At 45.2% G+C, this 16903-nt stretch overlaps 1 protein-coding gene across 3 annotated transcripts in view; it reads right to left on the reverse strand.

The window, feature by feature from the left end:
- The window catches only part of cabin1 (calcineurin binding protein 1), a 40662-nt gene extending 24871 nt beyond the window's left edge, over positions 1–15791 (reverse strand). The window contains exons 1-30 of one of the 3 annotated variants that reach the window (XM_079346067.1): positions 15599–15791; positions 15132–15195; positions 14891–14983; positions 14661–14774; positions 14015–14149; positions 13693–13873; positions 12943–13072; positions 12686–12835; positions 12054–12361; positions 11345–11522; positions 11127–11260; positions 10828–11045; positions 10567–10639; positions 10293–10480; positions 10056–10193; positions 8697–8885; positions 8363–8605; positions 8123–8276; positions 7912–8027; positions 7596–7757; positions 6265–6471; positions 5991–6136; positions 5567–5828; positions 5173–5343; positions 4405–4494; positions 4085–4245; positions 3900–3994; positions 1863–1928; positions 1001–1180; positions 514–911 (exon numbers count right to left, since the gene is read on the reverse strand). In XM_079346067.1, the coding sequence (XP_079202193.1) occupies positions 514–911; positions 1001–1180; positions 1863–1928; positions 3900–3994; positions 4085–4245; positions 4405–4494; positions 5173–5343; positions 5567–5828; positions 5991–6136; positions 6265–6471; positions 7596–7757; positions 7912–8027; positions 8123–8276; positions 8363–8605; positions 8697–8885; positions 10056–10193; positions 10293–10480; positions 10567–10639; positions 10828–11045; positions 11127–11260; positions 11345–11522; positions 12054–12361; positions 12686–12835; positions 12943–13072; positions 13693–13873; positions 14015–14149; positions 14661–14774; positions 14891–14983; positions 15132–15134 (4683 nt within the window). In that variant the 5' untranslated portion in view covers positions 15135–15195; positions 15599–15791. Of the gene's footprint in view, positions 1–513; positions 912–1000; positions 1181–1862; positions 1929–3785; positions 3995–4084; positions 4246–4404; positions 4495–5172; positions 5344–5566; positions 5829–5990; positions 6137–6264; positions 6472–7595; positions 7758–7911; positions 8028–8122; positions 8277–8362; positions 8606–8696; positions 8886–10055; positions 10194–10292; positions 10481–10566; positions 10640–10827; positions 11046–11126; positions 11261–11344; positions 11523–12053; positions 12362–12685; positions 12836–12942; positions 13073–13692; positions 13874–14014; positions 14150–14660; positions 14775–14890; positions 14984–15131; positions 15196–15598 lie in introns of all 3 variants that reach the window. The other 2 variants (XM_079346065.1, XM_079346066.1) reach the window with 2 other exon arrangements.
- Positions 15792–16903: the final 1112 nt, after the last annotated feature.

Below are 16903 nucleotides of genomic sequence, written 5' to 3' on the forward strand. Positions count from 1 at the left end.
ATTTTTTTTTAAATCAATAAACAGCTTTTTTTATTATGCCCAATTCCACCTTATTAAGTGGAAAACAAAGGCTTCCTTTAAAGGTTGGACAAACGGAGAGCTGACAGAAGGATGCCACCGCAGTAAAGCTCGACGCAACCTCCCTGTGCCAAACTGGCTGAGAGAGCACTGAGCTACCACCCACGCACACCTCTGCCCACAGAGCCTCAGAGCCAACACAAGCTGCTTCAGCAACTCGTGTGTCACCGCAGAGCTCAAGAGGAACCACTAAACTAAAAGGAACAAAAAAAAAAAATTAAAACAATATCCACGGCAACTCTGAGATGTTTATCGCTTTAGGAAAAAAAAAGGATAGTTTGAAGATAAAGGAATTCTTGGCAACTCCCATCTTCTGTAAATGTCAGTATTAATGCTAGGGGGAAAGGGATTATAGGTGAATGTTAAATGGGTGACTTAACCTTTGAAACACAATGAACCTAAAGTACTGCCATCCGTTGACAGGGCCACACTGACCTGATGGGTCTTGCTGTTGCTGTAGAAGAAGGCCAGGCGGTACAGGCTCTTGTAGTGTTGGGGAAAGCGGCCGAGGCAGAGGAAGAGAGCGCGGACGCACATGTCCACCAGCATCCGTCTCTGCTCGGCGCGCTCTGTTGGAAGCACTTTGGGCACCTCGATCACCTCAACGGGGGGCTCGGGCTTCCTCTTTCCCTCGCTGGCCGGGGTTTGGGGAGTGGACTGAGAGGGCGCTGGCTTGGGAGGCGTGGCTGGGACAGGAAGGGAAACGGGAAGAGGACAAGGATCTGCAGAGACCTTTGGGGCTGAAGTCTCAGGAAGTGTCACCACCACTGATTCTACGACTTCCTGGATGATTTTTTCTTCCACCTGGATGCCAGAATGCTCGATATGTGATGCTAAAGTAGGGTTTAAAATCAGAGATGTAAAAACGTTTTAAGTGCTGATTCTGAATGAGTCTTGTAAATGCATTTCAAACAGAGCGTACCCGTGTCCTCGGAGGCACACTGGCCCTCCTTCACAGGTGTTGTGCTCTCTGATGACGATGAACAAACTTTCACAGACATGGGTTTGTGGCTGCTGTCCTGAGAGCTGGCGGGGTCGGTGAAGGCGTCCTGGGTGGAGTTGGAGTCGGAGAGCATCACCACCTCACTGTCCTGACTCCGCTCTGGAAAAACAACCAAGGAAAGAAAAGAAAAAAAAAAACAACAACATGGGTCATGCTGCATATTGCATGGACCCAGATACAAACAAATATCTGCTGCCTGTAGGCGTGTCATGGACATCATTAGGTCTTATTTTTATTTGATGTACTCCTTTTCTAAATTTCGGGCTGGACATTTGAATTTAAAACAATTATCCACAAGGTGTTTTTGCACATGTGAACATATTGTGTTTGCAAGCTGTTGGTGATTGTTTTGAAACTGTCAAACACTATTTGTGTGCGAGGGGAATAATGCAATTATGAAAAAAAAAAATAGGTCATGAGCCAGAAAATCCTTATTAGTGGATCCCCAATGACGCTTTGATATAAAAGGAGAGGGTTTGTTTTTGTAAGTGGTCCAAAATCAAAATGCCAGCAGTCCTCCTAATTGCTGTGTTGTGCAGCCTCAGCAAAAAAAAAAAAAATCTTGGCAGGGAACGGTAAAAACACAATCAAGAGGCTAACAAGCTTTTGCTATTTCAGTGAATAATGCACAAGAGACTTGTCAGAAGAATCACAGTTATACGTGAACAGTAAAGTTAGATTTGTGTAGAAATCTAAAGTGTGTATTCAGTGCTTCCTACAAAGAATGCACCTAATTTCTGATCACAAACAAAAAGAGCTTGGTGGGTTTGGAGAGCAGTACCATTCAGGGAAGCCAGCCACATTGCAGACCTGGGCCGGCAGTAATCATGGTCAAACTCTGGTGAGGCTGTTGGAGATACGGGGAGCTGGTTTTAAAATATTATCAAGAAAAAGCTGTATCTCTGAATCAAGAGTTTGAAATATATTAGCATTTACTTTAAATGGGAAAACAGAGAACAGATTTAATGCCACTCCCCAGGGAACTGTAGGACCGGATTCAGACAGACAGCACACGTAGCGTCTCCATTAAAGTGAATAAAAAGGCCTGAAAGAAGATCAAGTGATGAAGACACCACTGATCTCTTCTTAAAATGTAGCACCAATGAGAGAAAACACGAGGTTGAGATGCAGACGAATGATGAACAGGTGACCATCGTTTGATCCAAGTCATTACTTGATTAGTCATGTCTGAATCGGGCCCTACAGTCGGTTCACCTCAATGAGCTCTTAGCAGGACTCAGACAGAAAAATTGGACACCTACAAGCAAACATGTGCACGATGGAGTGTTTCCTGACATCAGTCTCAGCTGTGTGCCGATAAAGAGGACAGCCACATTCGAACTGGCGTTTTCACAGTAATTGGCCATAATTGAGAATTCTATCGAATTCGAGAAAAAACAGCAAAACGCACAAATCAGGTGAAGAAATGTTTGAAATATCTCCAGGGACTCTGTGTCAAAGTGAGTAAGCCCACACCACACAGGAACAATATGGGAACACATGATCCAGCAGACAGGTCAGTGAGCTGTGATAAAGAAGAAGTGACTGCGTCCAGGCGTGAACAGACATTCACCCCGTTTGAACTACATGCAGATCAATGGCAAAGCAGGTGGTAAAAGCAAGCAGGCAAAGAGGTGGCAGGCAGGTAGGTAGGGAGGTAGGTAGGAAGGAAATCTGAAAAAGGGCGACAAGACTGGCAACATGGGCAACATGGCTGCGTTATTTGGACATTAAAGCTCAACATGACACATGGAGGGTGAAGAGACGATACAAGGAAAGAAGAAGAGCCGCTTCTGGCTTTCGTGTTTGGTTCAGCGTCTAAATGTGTTGAAGCTCCCTTCATATTATGGAAGCAGGACATCTTGTCAAGCAGGGTTTTATAGAAATGTGATGTAAGTGTGTGTATCAGAAAGGCTTCGTGCACACAGTAGGTGAAGGGATGTTCTTGTGCGTTCCATTCACTCTGAATGTGTTCACGAGACGCCATCGTGTCGGAGGCCGCGTTGTTTACCAAACACTCTGTGCCCTGTTGGTTTCTCGTGACTCTTTGTATCCGTCCTGTAACGGCCAACGCGTTCTCATCGCAAACCGCACCGTTCAACCCGACTGCACATCACACACACGCACACGCACACACACACACACACACACACACACACAAAATGAGGATCACTGAGAATCAGCAGCTTGTGTGGTGTGTTACCAATCGCCGGCAGCTGATTATGGCTGAACACAGATGAACCTTCAATGCGCACAGAGCCCTAACCCCCCCCCCCCCCCCCCCCCCCTTAATGGAGTCAGCTTTGGGAACAACAAAGCATTAACTGTTAAATACGAGGAGAGGCAACATGGTTGGTGAGGAGCGAAATTTTAAAGCAGCGACTAGAAATGGATGTTATTTCAGCACGTACACACACATACACACACACACACACACACATTCATACATACACAATCACGCAGACACATTTATAAACACACACTCTGCAAAATGTAATCTTCAAAATCCATTTGTTCCAACACTGCTGCTTTGTTAGGCATAGCAAATTAGTCAAATAATCAGCAGCCATATTGCCCATTTGACCACATCCCAATCACCCAGTGCATAAGGGATCATTGTAACTGAAACCAAAGCCATTGAGCAGGTGATTAGCGATCTGAGCGCTCCCCAGGGGGCTTCCTGCGTCTACGACTGGGACTGTACCATCAGCCTGCTGCTCCTCATGCCGCTGCTGCTGCCACTGCTGCCGTCGGAGTGTTTTGCGTTTGGCGTAATCGTGGTCAAACGGCGTGGCCACGTAAGGAGGGGACGTGAGACCTGGGGTGGCGGCTGACGGGAGGGAGGAGCCGAGGGCGTTGGCTACGCACACGGACGAGTTGACGTCTTCATCCATCATGGACGGAGGTTTCTCCCTGCAATCAACAAGAGAAGGAGGTTTGAGACGAAGGGGGGGGGGGTGAGCCATGCAGTCACTCCTGCTGCTTTACATCTCGGAGGCTTACTTTTCATTGGACCTGGGCATGCTGGGCATACTCTTCTCTTCCCCCCTGGCAAACGGCCCAGTGGCAGCCTCGACCAGCAAATTGAACAAGAGCTCGTGTTCCAGATCAGGCTGCTCGCCCTCCAGGAGTTTTAGCATGGTAGCACAGAGACGAAAATGCAACTAGAAAAATAAAGAAGATACAGATAAAGAAAAAATGAAGAAGATATTTTATGGTCCACAGTCACGTTTACAATGTCTTTAAATACAACGTTTTTCAAAGAGTTATTTCACAGAATTAAATGAATGCGGCTCGAGATGGAACCATCTATGGTAGTTTACCTCCAGGGCCTCCATGGCCAGGTCGGGGGGGTTGTGGTAATGGATCTTTCGGGGGTACCTGGCAGCTTCTTCATGCAAATAGTTTGCTGCCTATAAACCCGAAGAGCAAAGAGTCATCAACTCCGCTACAATCATCGGGCGATATGAAGAAATAAACGGCGCACAGAAAAGGAAGAGCGAGATGACGGCGAGCGCCCTGCACTCCCCTCGGTCCGCGCTGACCTCCATGACACCGTGTTTCATATAGGTCCATCTGCCTCCACTCATCCAATCAGAATAACAGAGACATGACTAACTCCGTACATTGTCTCAGGAAGGAAAAAAACAACAAAAAAAACATCTTGCGCGGGTGGAAGGGCAGCGGTCTGTGTTCCTGTAGGCGGATTATGAAACAACCCCGTGGAGAGCAAGAAAATTGTCTGCGCTCAACCTACAACCAAAGGATCACTGAGATGAATTACACTAAGAGGGGTTTTTTTCAGTCAGAAGTGATTTGTTAGTTTTTTTTTTGTTGTGCAAGGTGCCAATTATTCCAGACTTTTGATTTACAAACACTGTATGCAGGTCACATTTCACTGTTTTTAGAAGCACGGTCTCAAATGTAGTCCCTCTGCAAGAGCAGACGACCGAGAGGACATCTTAGCTATTCAGATTTTGGACTGCGTTTATGCGATGCCAGACTAATTGATATCCAACGCTGATTATCAAACATAGAGAAGTGACTGATGCTAGTGGTGAAACGTAAACTCATAGCCAGGAGCCGTTTACCTTTTTGTAAAGCTGCAGATATTCCCCCGGAGACTGTTTGCGCTTCTCCGCTATCTTCCCCAGCATGTAATGAATGAGCCACTCTTCTTCGTCGCTGTCACACTCGCACCGTGAAGCCCCCTGGAAACACTGGAACGCCGTCTCCAACATGGAGTCTCTCCTTTCTTCCATCTGAAACAACGGACGGACGAGCACGGGGAGACAGAGGAGGCTCCGTGAGGACTCGGGCTCAAGGCGACAGATCAATTATTCTTCAGCGAACACACGCGTGGAACAAGTTCAATAACTGGATGTGACATCTGTTTAACTCTTAACATGGCAGATATGACTTAACATCAAGCGACAGGACAAGCTGATGAGCAACATAATCTGCTCATGTCAGCTTGTCTCTCACCTGTTTAACCACCTCTGGGGGCAGCTCGCTGCGCCACTGCTTCAGCTGCCGGGAAGCGAAGGAATGCAGCGCATACGAGATGGTACCATACTCGATCCATAGAGACAGGTTGGAGCTGTCGATCTCCAGGGCCCTCTTAAAGCAGTTCAACACCGCCTGGGAGTGTTTCCATATAGGGACGTCACTTTTCAGCTCATTGGAGTTGAGCTTCTCTTGGATGCGGCTGGCCCGAGCCAGAGCCATGCCGGCCCAGGAGTCGAACCTGAGAGATACACATTTCACGTCAAGTCTCTATTTGGACATATAGTGTGAAAAATGTATTTCTAAGTATTCTTAGCTTCATTGGGGTTCAAATATACCTCCACGAGTTAGTTAAAAAGCAGGGCGGCACGAGTGTTGACACTTGTAAAGAGGAACGAGCTACCTGTTGGGACACACGCAAATGTCATGCATGTAGAACTTGATGGCTTTTGACTGCTCCTTGTTCTTGAAATGGTAATCAGCCAGCAGGTAGTAGATCTCGTCGATGATTGCAGGCGCAGGAGGACTCCCCTCAGGAAGGCTCGGAGCCTTTAAAAAGATCAAAATTCAACATTTCTTTCATGACGATGAGGATTCTGAACCTGCGGATGAGCTTAAAAATGTTCAACACGCCAGTTTAACTGTTGTTCTCCCCCTTCAGTGCGAGCCCGGCTGACCTTTTCTGTCATGCACTCGATGTAGGCTGCCACTTCATCCATGGTGAGCGTGGGCGTGTCACTGGTTGGGGCGATGCCAACAAACCTCCTCAGCAGATTGGCTAATTCGGCGGACACCGTGCTCGTCTTATAGCTGTCGAACTCAGGGAGGGACTTTGGTTTGAAGTACTTGAACATGAAGAGGGCGTCACACCACAGCAGCTCCACCTGCAGACAGGAAACACTCGTGTCATAGTCCGTCTTACACGGAGCAAGAGCAATGTGCTGGCCTGGGTTCTTTAGCACTGCAGGGCTGGATTATTACAGAGCTGTGGGGATGACACCCATCTGGTGGTCAGACGGGTGCATTACAAAAACACAGGCGGTCCTGTGGTCACATTTTCTGAATATTTGAAGTGTCAACATCATCTGAATTCTACAGTCCGAGAAGATAAAACAAAAACAAGTTTAACAAGAATATCTTGGTATCTTAGATGAGGAGAAAACAGGTCGTCACTGTCAGGAAGAGAGCACGACGAGCTCAACAAGCTGAAGCCAATGCTGCAGATCTGACCTATGCGTCTTTGTTCGTCTCCATGTGCTTCCTTCCCACTTCTCACTCAGCTTCATTGACGCCGTCACGCCATTAACGCCACTCCAAACGGCCTCCGTTTGTTGCAACGACAGCAGACGAGCAGCTTTTGAGGCAACCGAACGCCACGAACGGATGGAGCAGATATCTGCTGCGTGGTGAGGGTTAGCGAGGGCAAACGCATGCGTCATGTGCAGTCTGCTTCTGTTCAAACACTTCGGTAAGGTTCGCCAATACAGGTGAGAAATCCGACCAATTAGCGAACGCCTCGAGGCATTCTCACCACCTCTTCACTTGTTCTCCGCCTCTTCAACACCATTTAGCCATTATCTAAATACCAGCTTAGCCGCATATGGAGGGTTTGGTTTTTTTTGTTCTAAATTCTAAGTTATATAACTTTTTTTTTTTTTTTTTAAGATTTTATTTTAGGGGCTTTTTTTGGTGCCTTTATTAGAGCGGTGGACAGAGACAGAAATTAGGGAGAGAAAGTGGGGATTGACAGGCAGGAAAAGAGCCACAGGCCGGACTTAAACCCGGGCTGCCCGCGTTGAGATGTTGTTGGGATGTGCGCACTCACCACTGCGCCACCAGTTACATAACATTTTGATTTATAAAAAAAAAAAAAAAAAAAAAAAAAAAAGGAGAAAAAAAAAGGTCGACTGGGCTTAACTTGGATTTCTTTGTTTATTCTGTTCTTTTTGATGGATCCGGTTTGATTCGAGTTCTGGCAACAGGTCATGACAGACTCAAAGATACAGACCTGTGGGGACGAGTGGTCCTCCAGGTAGCGGGTCTTGCTCTTCTTGCTGGGGTAGGCGTACAGGCAGAAAAAGCACTGCTCCAAGGCCATCTCCAACTCCTCTTTGTAGGGGTGAGTGGCAGTGCTGGATGAGGCGGCAAACTCTTTTTCCAAAACTTGAATCTACACAAAACACAAGACTCAATCGTTCAAATGGTCGGACAAAAACCAGATCCACACTGTGGCTTTACTCAAAAGTTTCAGAGACAGAAACTCAAAGAAAAGTCAAATGCATAAAAAAAAAAAAGAAGACAAAAAAGTGTGCAAACAAACTCACATAGAACTTCAGGAGCGCTCCGTTGGAGTAGCAGCAGGAGGAGCGACGGCCGAGATACTCGTGGGCCGTGTTCAAAAGCATCAAGGAGGAGGGCAGCATGGGAGTGTCTGAGTCATCTGAAAGTGAGACGTGATAAGGTCACTGTGTGCAACCATGACGGGGGAAACGCATGAAGAAATCTGAAGACATGAAAAACGAGAAGTCAACAAACCTTCATCGTCCCCCACGGAAATGTGCTGTCGAAGCATACAGTCAAAAGCAGCCTCTTCGTGTTTGATGATGCGGTACAGGATGATCCAAGGCAGGACCGAGAAGAAGTACGGCTCCTTGGGATCGTCGGAAACACTCATGCTGAGGTCAATCAGCTGAAAACGGATAATTAATAAGACACAGTGGACAACATATTGTTTCACCCTCAAGAAAACACACGACGTCTTCAGCTTCTTCTTACCTGAATGAGGTTGTTTGCCAGTCGAGCCATGCTAGAGTAGTGTGGGACGTTGCTTAGAAGTGCCAAGTCTTTGGAGAAGCAAACTTCGATGCCCTCCAACAACTTTCCGATGGTTCTCACCCACTCCTCCTTACTCGGGGGAGCGCTGTTTGGACCAGAGTTGAGCTGCTGCAGAGCTTCATTAAGAGCCAGCTCGCTGCACTCCAAACACTGCTGGTAGTCCTCCAGCTTCAACAGCGCGTTCTACGGCACACAGCTCAAAGTTCAACCCCCCCCGTCATCACACATTTCAAAAGACACGAACCGTCAACACTCTGTTGGAGCAATATCTAACCTGCAGCAGCATCAGCTGAGCGGGCCGCTCCGGTGCTGAGCTCACAAACTCCAGAGGTTTACTCCTGCTGCCGTAATTAAGAGTGGGCTGCAGCAGACGGCACACAGACTCGTAGTCTGCAGATTCAAAGAGACGCTGGATCTCCTCCAAAGACTGACAGCGCTCCAGGGACATCAGCCTTTTGTCGATCTACTCCGTGGGGAAAGAGGAGAGAGAGAGAAAGAGAGAGGCCACGTTCAGAAACAGAGAGAATCCATTTGAGTGGCTTAGGAAAAGTTTGATTCTATTTAGTTTATTATTATGTCGTTCCACTAAGGGCCAGATCCAAGGAGAACGGATCAATTGTGCATAAACAGCACCAACAATCTGCCGTTTTAGCGTGCCGTCCACAAAACCATTCGCACCAATGACATGCTGCTAACTGGCTCATTGACGTCGTCCCGCTGTTCGCTCTTGTTTTGTGTCTTAATGTGGAGAAAAGCCGTCTGGCCCCCGTAACTCCACAGTGGAGATGATGAGCAGGAAAGGGAGGGGGAGAGTCAGGGTTTATTTTGATGCCAGTAGAGGAGAAAAAGCTGCAGAAACACATGTAGAGCAACTTTCCCAGCAAATGAGATCTCACGCGTTTATAGAAGTGATCCGCTTCCACAATGTCCCACTCCACGTCTTCAGACCGTGCTCGCTGTTTGGAACAAAGCTTCCTCTCTGAATGAAGCAAGCAGGGGAAACGAAACAAAGACTTCTCGAGCGTAACGGCTCCAAACCGATCTACAGACGTGGATGACGCGTCGTATCGCTGACAGCCCGCCACTGATTATTTGAATAATGATCACGTCAAAGTAAAGTACGCAGACTTTATTTTTTCATTCCAAAGCCATAACGGAGATTTCTTAGAAACACTGCGCCACTCGACCACACGCCGAGCACAATGTGCCGTCCTTTTGATTTTATTTCAGTAAGCGGAGAGAGAGAGAGAGAAAAAAAAGAGAGGTAGAGACATTGCCCCAATTTAACAGACGGGTCTAAATGGCGTTGAATAGCCCCACTTTGACTGCCTGTAGCATTAGCGCTAGTCTTTGTGGATGAGATGTGTTCACATAAGGGCTTATACGCATGAAAGGGGGACATATTGCTTTGAATTTTGGAGCATTCTCCGAGTTACAAAAGGTGCAAATGAGACCAGGACACCTCAAACCTGGGCAATCATTCTGTGGATCTGAGCCTCAGTCTACCATTGTGATCGCTTTCCTTTCCAAACTCATGAACCATAGGAAACAGTCACAGTTAAAATCAGCATGATGTTGAGATACTGTGTTTATGTAAATTAAAGATGTATGTTTTGGAAGTCAATGCACTCACCTCCTCCACTGAGATTGCTGCATCCACACGTAGATTTGGCAGATTTATAGTGTACGGTTTCCCTTCTGGGCTCTTTGGTTTGCTCTGCAAGAGTTCTGTACAGACATCATAGCTCTCCTGGGCTGACTCCATGTCTCCCTGAGAAAAGAAAAAAAAAGACACAAATGACAGACTTAGAAGTCACATCTGGCTGAGCTGAGCCGAATACGTTTAAAAAATAAATAAAAGCTTTTTTACCTGCAGGGCCAGGAACCTCGCTTTAAGCCAGTAGACTCGCACCATGACATCCACCCAGTCTTCCTCAAAGATGTCTTTCTGTGAAGAGCCTAAAGCCAGGATGAACAAGTCTCCCTGGAAGTGCTGCCCAGGGAATTCGGACTCAGCTGCATCACTGCTGGGACCGATGCTGCTTCTCCTCGGTGACACTTAACAGAAAAACTCTCTTTATGAATGCATCAGTCAACCAATTATGTCAAAAATCCCACCAGACGGAGAGCTCACTGATACCTACCCATCTTTCCTTTGTTGTGCAACCTCTGCTCCAAGTGCAACTCCATGCATGCTAAGCTCATCGTCAACATGTCCTGTACAGAAAGGAGATAAATAATAAAGGTCTCTGTTTCTGGAAGAAAAGAGGCCTATTCTAATACTCACTAGTTACACATTTTAACAAGGTGCTTATTCAGTCTCTGGCTTTAATCTTTCCTAACTATGCGTGCGTTCTATGTTAGACTCGAGCAGTTCAGGATAAACCAGCCGACTTGTCACTGACCCGGATGTGTTGTTTGCTGCAGTCCCGGACAAGAGGGTTAGGAAGACCACAGCTGTGCTTCCTCCAGTTTTGATAGACTTCCAGCACCACAGCAGTCAGACCCCGAGGCCACCCCTCCAGGAACTTCTGACCCACTGCCTTCAGATAGCGCATCATCAAGTCTAGTATGCCACCGTTGCTCATGTTGTTAAGCAGGAAGTTGTGGACGTCAGTTTGTTCTACGGAGGGAAGCGACGTTTTTTAAAATATAACAGAAATATGGCACAACAGTAAATATATGTGCACAAAGCATCACACACCAGATTCCATGCACACAATGGAGTCAACAGGTACACCACTCCCGTGCAGAGGCTCCAAGTCCTCCTTCCTGTCACACTGGGTATCCAGATTACTCAGACTCTCCTCGTCGTTATCAGGGTCAAACTTCCTCAGCCTGAAACAGAGCAGCACAACCGTTCCTGGACCCACGTGCTTTTTGTCATGTGTTCTCCGCAGGTGAGATTGAGCAGGGAGCTACCTGGACGGGAGGTATTTGTAGAGCAGCTCCTGGAAATCAATCTTCTCCTCCTTCTTGCACTTTGTGTTTCGAACACGTGCGGAGCGTCGCTTGGCTGTTTCTCCGTTATCTTCGGACGCTCGTTTCCTTTTTGGAGCTTTCTTCACTTTGTCTGCCAGGGACACGTCCATCGCTGTAGCTGATAACGTAGAGTAGGACGAGAAAATGACAAATGTAGTCTCACTGAATGCGCTTACACAGATGCATTAACGGGTGATGAACACTTTAGATCATTCTCAACAATTAAAGGCAGGGTTGGTCATTTCTTAAAATCTAGCATTATTTTGAAAGTATCATCCTCTCTGTTCTCCGTCCTCACTCACCCCCCCTCCCCTCTGTGCTCCCTCTAAAGCCCCGCCCCTCTCTTACATGCATTAGCGCCATTGGTCCAGAAGCAGATTTCAGCTCATGCTTTGAGTGTGGGCTCGTGCGTGCATGGAGTAGAGAGGCGTGATTGGTTGGTAAAACACGGTCGAGTGCCGACATTGGTCGAAGTTTTTACGTGTTTACAAGCTGCTACAGATGAAGGATTTTTTTCATTTCTTTTTCAGAGCGTGTGAATTATTAATTACCATCAGGACATAAAGACCATTTCAACCAGACTCTTTAAAAAATGTCTCTGGAGGAAATGACCAACCTTGCCTTTAAATTCTCTAAATGAGCATCTAACCAGCAGGGGGGGCAGAAGTGCTGATCTCCACGGTGGTCTGGCTGCTCGTAATCTGAGGTTGAATTATAGTCTGGGGGATCACTGGGGGCTCAGCGAGGGCCATTGGTGGCAGGGATGAACTGGGGCTGCTGCTCATCACAGTGGTCTGGACCACACTGACCGGGCTGCTGGGTTGGGGAAGATTCTGGAGGGAGTTTGGATCCCGGTACTCGGACAAGTCAATCCTACGACCAAGACTCGGACGTGGAGACTCGCATGTTGTCTGATGTTTGTACATCGCGAGAAGGCTCTCCCCCACGTTCTTCCATCTGAAATGGAAAACCCAGCACAGACTCAAACAGGAGATGCCACAACTTGAGAAAAAAAAAAGGTCAAAATCACAAAAAAATCCCCTCAAGGTTCCCAAAATATGTCTCAGAAAATCATGACTTCACTGTCGGAAGAGCTCTACTCAGAAGTTAGAATCCAGTTCCTGTTTCAAAAGAACATTAAAATGTCTAAGAATATATATATATTATATCCTAAGAGATCAAAAACAAATAAGCTCAAGCATTGAAGATGATCCTCACCGGTGGTATTTTTAAAGTGGTAATCTGATTGACACTACATATTCTCAGAGGAAGAGAACTCACGAGAGGCAGCGGATTGGCTGAATGAGGACGAGGTCAGGTTTTGGGTCACACTGAGAGAGAGCTTGTCTGCGCCTACGAATCTCCATCGCCTCTTCCACAATGGAGTCCCATTCCTCCTTCTCCACTTCCACGTAGTGAACAGACACGTCACTGCAATCGACAGGAGCATACCAGTGAGCACGCAGCCGCACGAAACCCTAAACGCATGAAGGAATATTATTTAAAAAAAACAAAAAAAAACGACGTGGCTTGATCACCATTTCGTGAACATCTGCATGGTGTCCCTTTTCAGGCAGGGCTGCTCCTTGAAGATTTTCTCCTTCAACACCAGGCCCTTGGTGTAACAGTGATCCTTCTCCAGGGCTTTGGCAATGAAGTGCAAACAGCCTGTGAAAACGTGTACAGATGACAGTCAACGATCATTTGAGACTGGAGCTCCTGCACTTTTAATTAGAGCTTTCACACATGCAGAAAAGTCAGGAAAAAAAGGAGCTCTAAGTGGGAACGCAAACAGTCACATTTTTCACTCTGACTTTATTTTGGGTTTCGGTGGTAGGGTCCTGAAATAATGGTGAAAGTGGGAGTGAGCTGATTTGGGAAAGTGCGGTGACATGTACATCGTGTGACTGGGACACGGAGTGAAGACTGTATGTGCACAACAGCTACGATCTATATGCACGTAATTAAACTGCTGTTATATTTTCTGTTCACCAGTTTGTTCTTCTTCACTCCTTTTTTTGATACTGCTGTTCTGTCAAACTACATGTAGCAGTGATATAAAGGCAAATATTCTAATTATAGCTTCTTATAATGGACTATGTTACTATATCCGCATCATTCTTTTTACATCGCGTCTTTCCTCAGGAGACCCCGTCGCCCCCCTTCCAGCCAGACAGGAATAGTGTCCCACTGTGAGGTGTATATGTGAACAGCCCTCTATCTAGATATTTACAGGAGTGCATGTGTGCATGAAACGAGTAAAGAGCCTCTGATGATGCATCACATACAGGTGTAGTCACTGAGTGTGTAGAGCATAGTTATGAGATTGTCCAAGCAGGGCCAGTGGTTTGGGTTACAGTTCAGTCCCTCCTCAAAGGCATGTCGGGCCAGGGGAATCCGAACCAGGCGCACGGCGACCTGACCAATTTTGTACCACATGTTCACGTCAGTGGAATCCAAAATCACTGCCTGAGAAAAATCACAGAACACAACGTACAGTACGTTATCAACACTCTGGCACAGCACTTTAAAGGTTCAAGAAAGGGCTTCATTTAGTTCCAGGCTCTTATGAACAACGTCAGGAGAGAGGATAAATCAGCACTCTTTTACCTCCAAATAAAACTCCATAGCCGTCTCCAGGTCGTCCCGTGATGCAGACATACTCGCCAAGTTTTTGAAAGTGGAATATTTCAACATCAGTCCGGGGTGCTTGAGACCCACTCTCTGATCGTCTGAGGGCAAAGCCTAAAATAAGAGAGAAAACATTCACTTTGGCATTAACAGCTTCTGGTAAAACATCTTCTCCTGGATTCTAGTTCTAACCGTTTAATAGTTCAGTTTGATAGCCTATAAAAACAACTGGCAGTAACAGTCAGTTCAAAGCAGAGGTCTCTCCTCTGTTAATACGGGGGCGTTAAATGATGTTATTCATCACTAAACAACCTGTCGACCTTTAAATTCCATTAAACAAGTCTGTGGGAATGCTGCCGTGCAAAACGAGGCGTGGTGGTGAGATTTAAAGGTGTTGTGGTGTCCTTTTGAGCAGTTGGGTACAGCGATACTTTTTACAGGTGTGCAAGACTCTTCTGAATCAGATTCAGGCTTTTAGTGGAAGAGATGGTCCTCAATATCTGAATCAGATGTGTTGCAGTGATGAAGTAAAGATATGTCAGATAACCCGTAATTTGGATGTTCTTTCAAAGCACATTTACATTTTAACAAGCGAGACATGAAAGCAGAGCGTGTGACTTCTCACCTCTTTGAGCAGAGGGGTTTTAAGAAGCTCATGATAGGCCTTGGCAGACTCCTCAAACTTGTCATGTTTTTGCAGATCCAAAGCTTTGTGGTATAAAGCAAATGCCTCTGCTTCCTGTGGATAGAAAGAAAAGACAACACAGACAACTTCTTTAGATCTACAGAGGAAAACATGTGAGGCGCCAGATGGGCCTTTTATGTTTAATGTCTCTACACTTAATCTGTACCTACCTGAGCCTCTTTGGTCTGACTCTTTTTTCGTCTCAGGGGATCTTGAGACTCGTCCGTAGCGGTCGAAGCAGCATTTAGTGCTGCTATGCGAATCTGGGAAGATCAACAAAGAAAAAGAGACAACCATGTAGCAAGCAAATGTGCAACTCAAATACAGACAGAAAGAGCACAACAGTGTGTCTAATAACAAGGTGTACTAAAAACACAAAACAAAGATGCACATTATTAATAAAGGGCTTACCATTTTATTATGTGAAAAGCAACCCCTCCCAGTTTACAGCTTGTGATTGGATCTGAATAAAAGACTGGGGAGCAAAGACAGAAAGACAACAGTTTAGAGAGCTCACAGCAGACAAAGACATTATCAGCCCACCGGACGACATCCGTAAACCCACATCTGCATTATTCTCCCATTTATTAAATGCCAAATGCAGATGTAACATCTGCCCATGTTAAATAAACCAAAGAGTCATTGACCGGGAGAGATGCTAACCTTAACACAATACCACTCAATGTTAGGTCTATCTTAGCTCAGCGGTGTTGCAGCGTCGAGCTTCGTGGCGTAATAAAACAAACATTTTTGTAAAGATGTGGTGCAGATATCGTCATCATAACGGGCTAACATGAAGCTCGCTTTGTTGTCTGAGCTAGCTCGTTGAATGTAGCGGACACACTGTGTGAGCTAACGTTAGCTTATCTTTTACTCACCCCTTGCTCTGTTTTTAGCTACATTGGAAACTGTGCATTCATTAAACTACAAAAAACACACAGCAGTCACGACTGGCCATGAACTGAAGCGCGAGTTTGAAACTTCATTTTATTCAATCATCAGCCTTTGTTGTTGTTAAGCAGCGGACTGACGTCTACTACCCGCCATTTAGTAAAGTCTTTTCTCATTGGTCAATGTGCTGAGGGTGTATTTATGTGACCAATCACCGATTGTTTTACAGGTTTTGGTTTCACGATGAGAACTTATTCAAAGTACTGACTGTCCAAGTGAAACGGAGATATATATCATTATTATTTATTTATTGCGGGATTATGTTCACAAATGTAAATGGAACAAATATAAATAACAATAAACACAGCTAGTCAAAATAGAAAGAGAAGACTGTCCAGTTTTCGTCTTAAGATATGGACTAAAACACTGAATATCTGTGAAACCCTGAATATATCACTGTAGTTCTGGTTTTTTGTACTCCTACTCAATGCTTTTATAAAGGTTTTTGTTTTGTTTTGCTTTGCTTTTTTTTGCGTTTTTTAATTTTTGTGTGTTTTAATGATTATTATTGATTTATTTTTATTTATTTATGGGGGGGGGGTGCTTTACAGATATAAAAACAGAAATACTTTAAAACAAAGCTTAAGGAAAGACTGCAAGAATGCATCATTAAAAGTCAGAGAAGAATGTAAAAGTACTTGCATTTCCACATTGAAATGGAAAATATATCTATGTCATTATTGGATTTAAATTTACAAATTCCCACCTTAAAAAAAAAAGTCAATATCAATTTATTTGGTTAACTTCATTTTAATCATGGCACACCACCTTACTTCATTGTTATTTCATGTCTAAGTATCTTCTCCACATTTATAACCAACCTTGGTTTTTACAGAAAAGTACACTTTTTATTTTAACCCCTGAATTCAATAATTCAACACTTATTATTCAATTCCACACCGGGGCACAGCCAAACCAAAGTCTCCAAGTTATGGCTTCGTAAAATATTCAGTTAATGTAGGCTAAATCAGGGAATAAGGATAAAGGCTTAATATAAATAATTTCTTATTAAGTCTGTGTTATAAATTAATAGCCTGCATTTCTTATGTCCAACCTGCATTCCACACTGACAACCACTAGGGGGCAAACTTTTATCTTATAAAACTGTAAAACCTCTTCTCATATGGTAGTTTTATAAACAGGATCTTACTAACTATTTGAACTGCTGCTGATTTGGTTTTTACTGGTTTAATTGGACTTTTGACAGTAATATGTCATCGATATTCACTTCA

Source organism: Symphodus melops (assembly GCF_947650265.1).
Source record: "Symphodus melops genome assembly, chromosome: 1".
Lineage (NCBI taxonomy): Eukaryota > Metazoa > Chordata > Actinopteri > Labriformes > Labridae > Symphodus > Symphodus melops.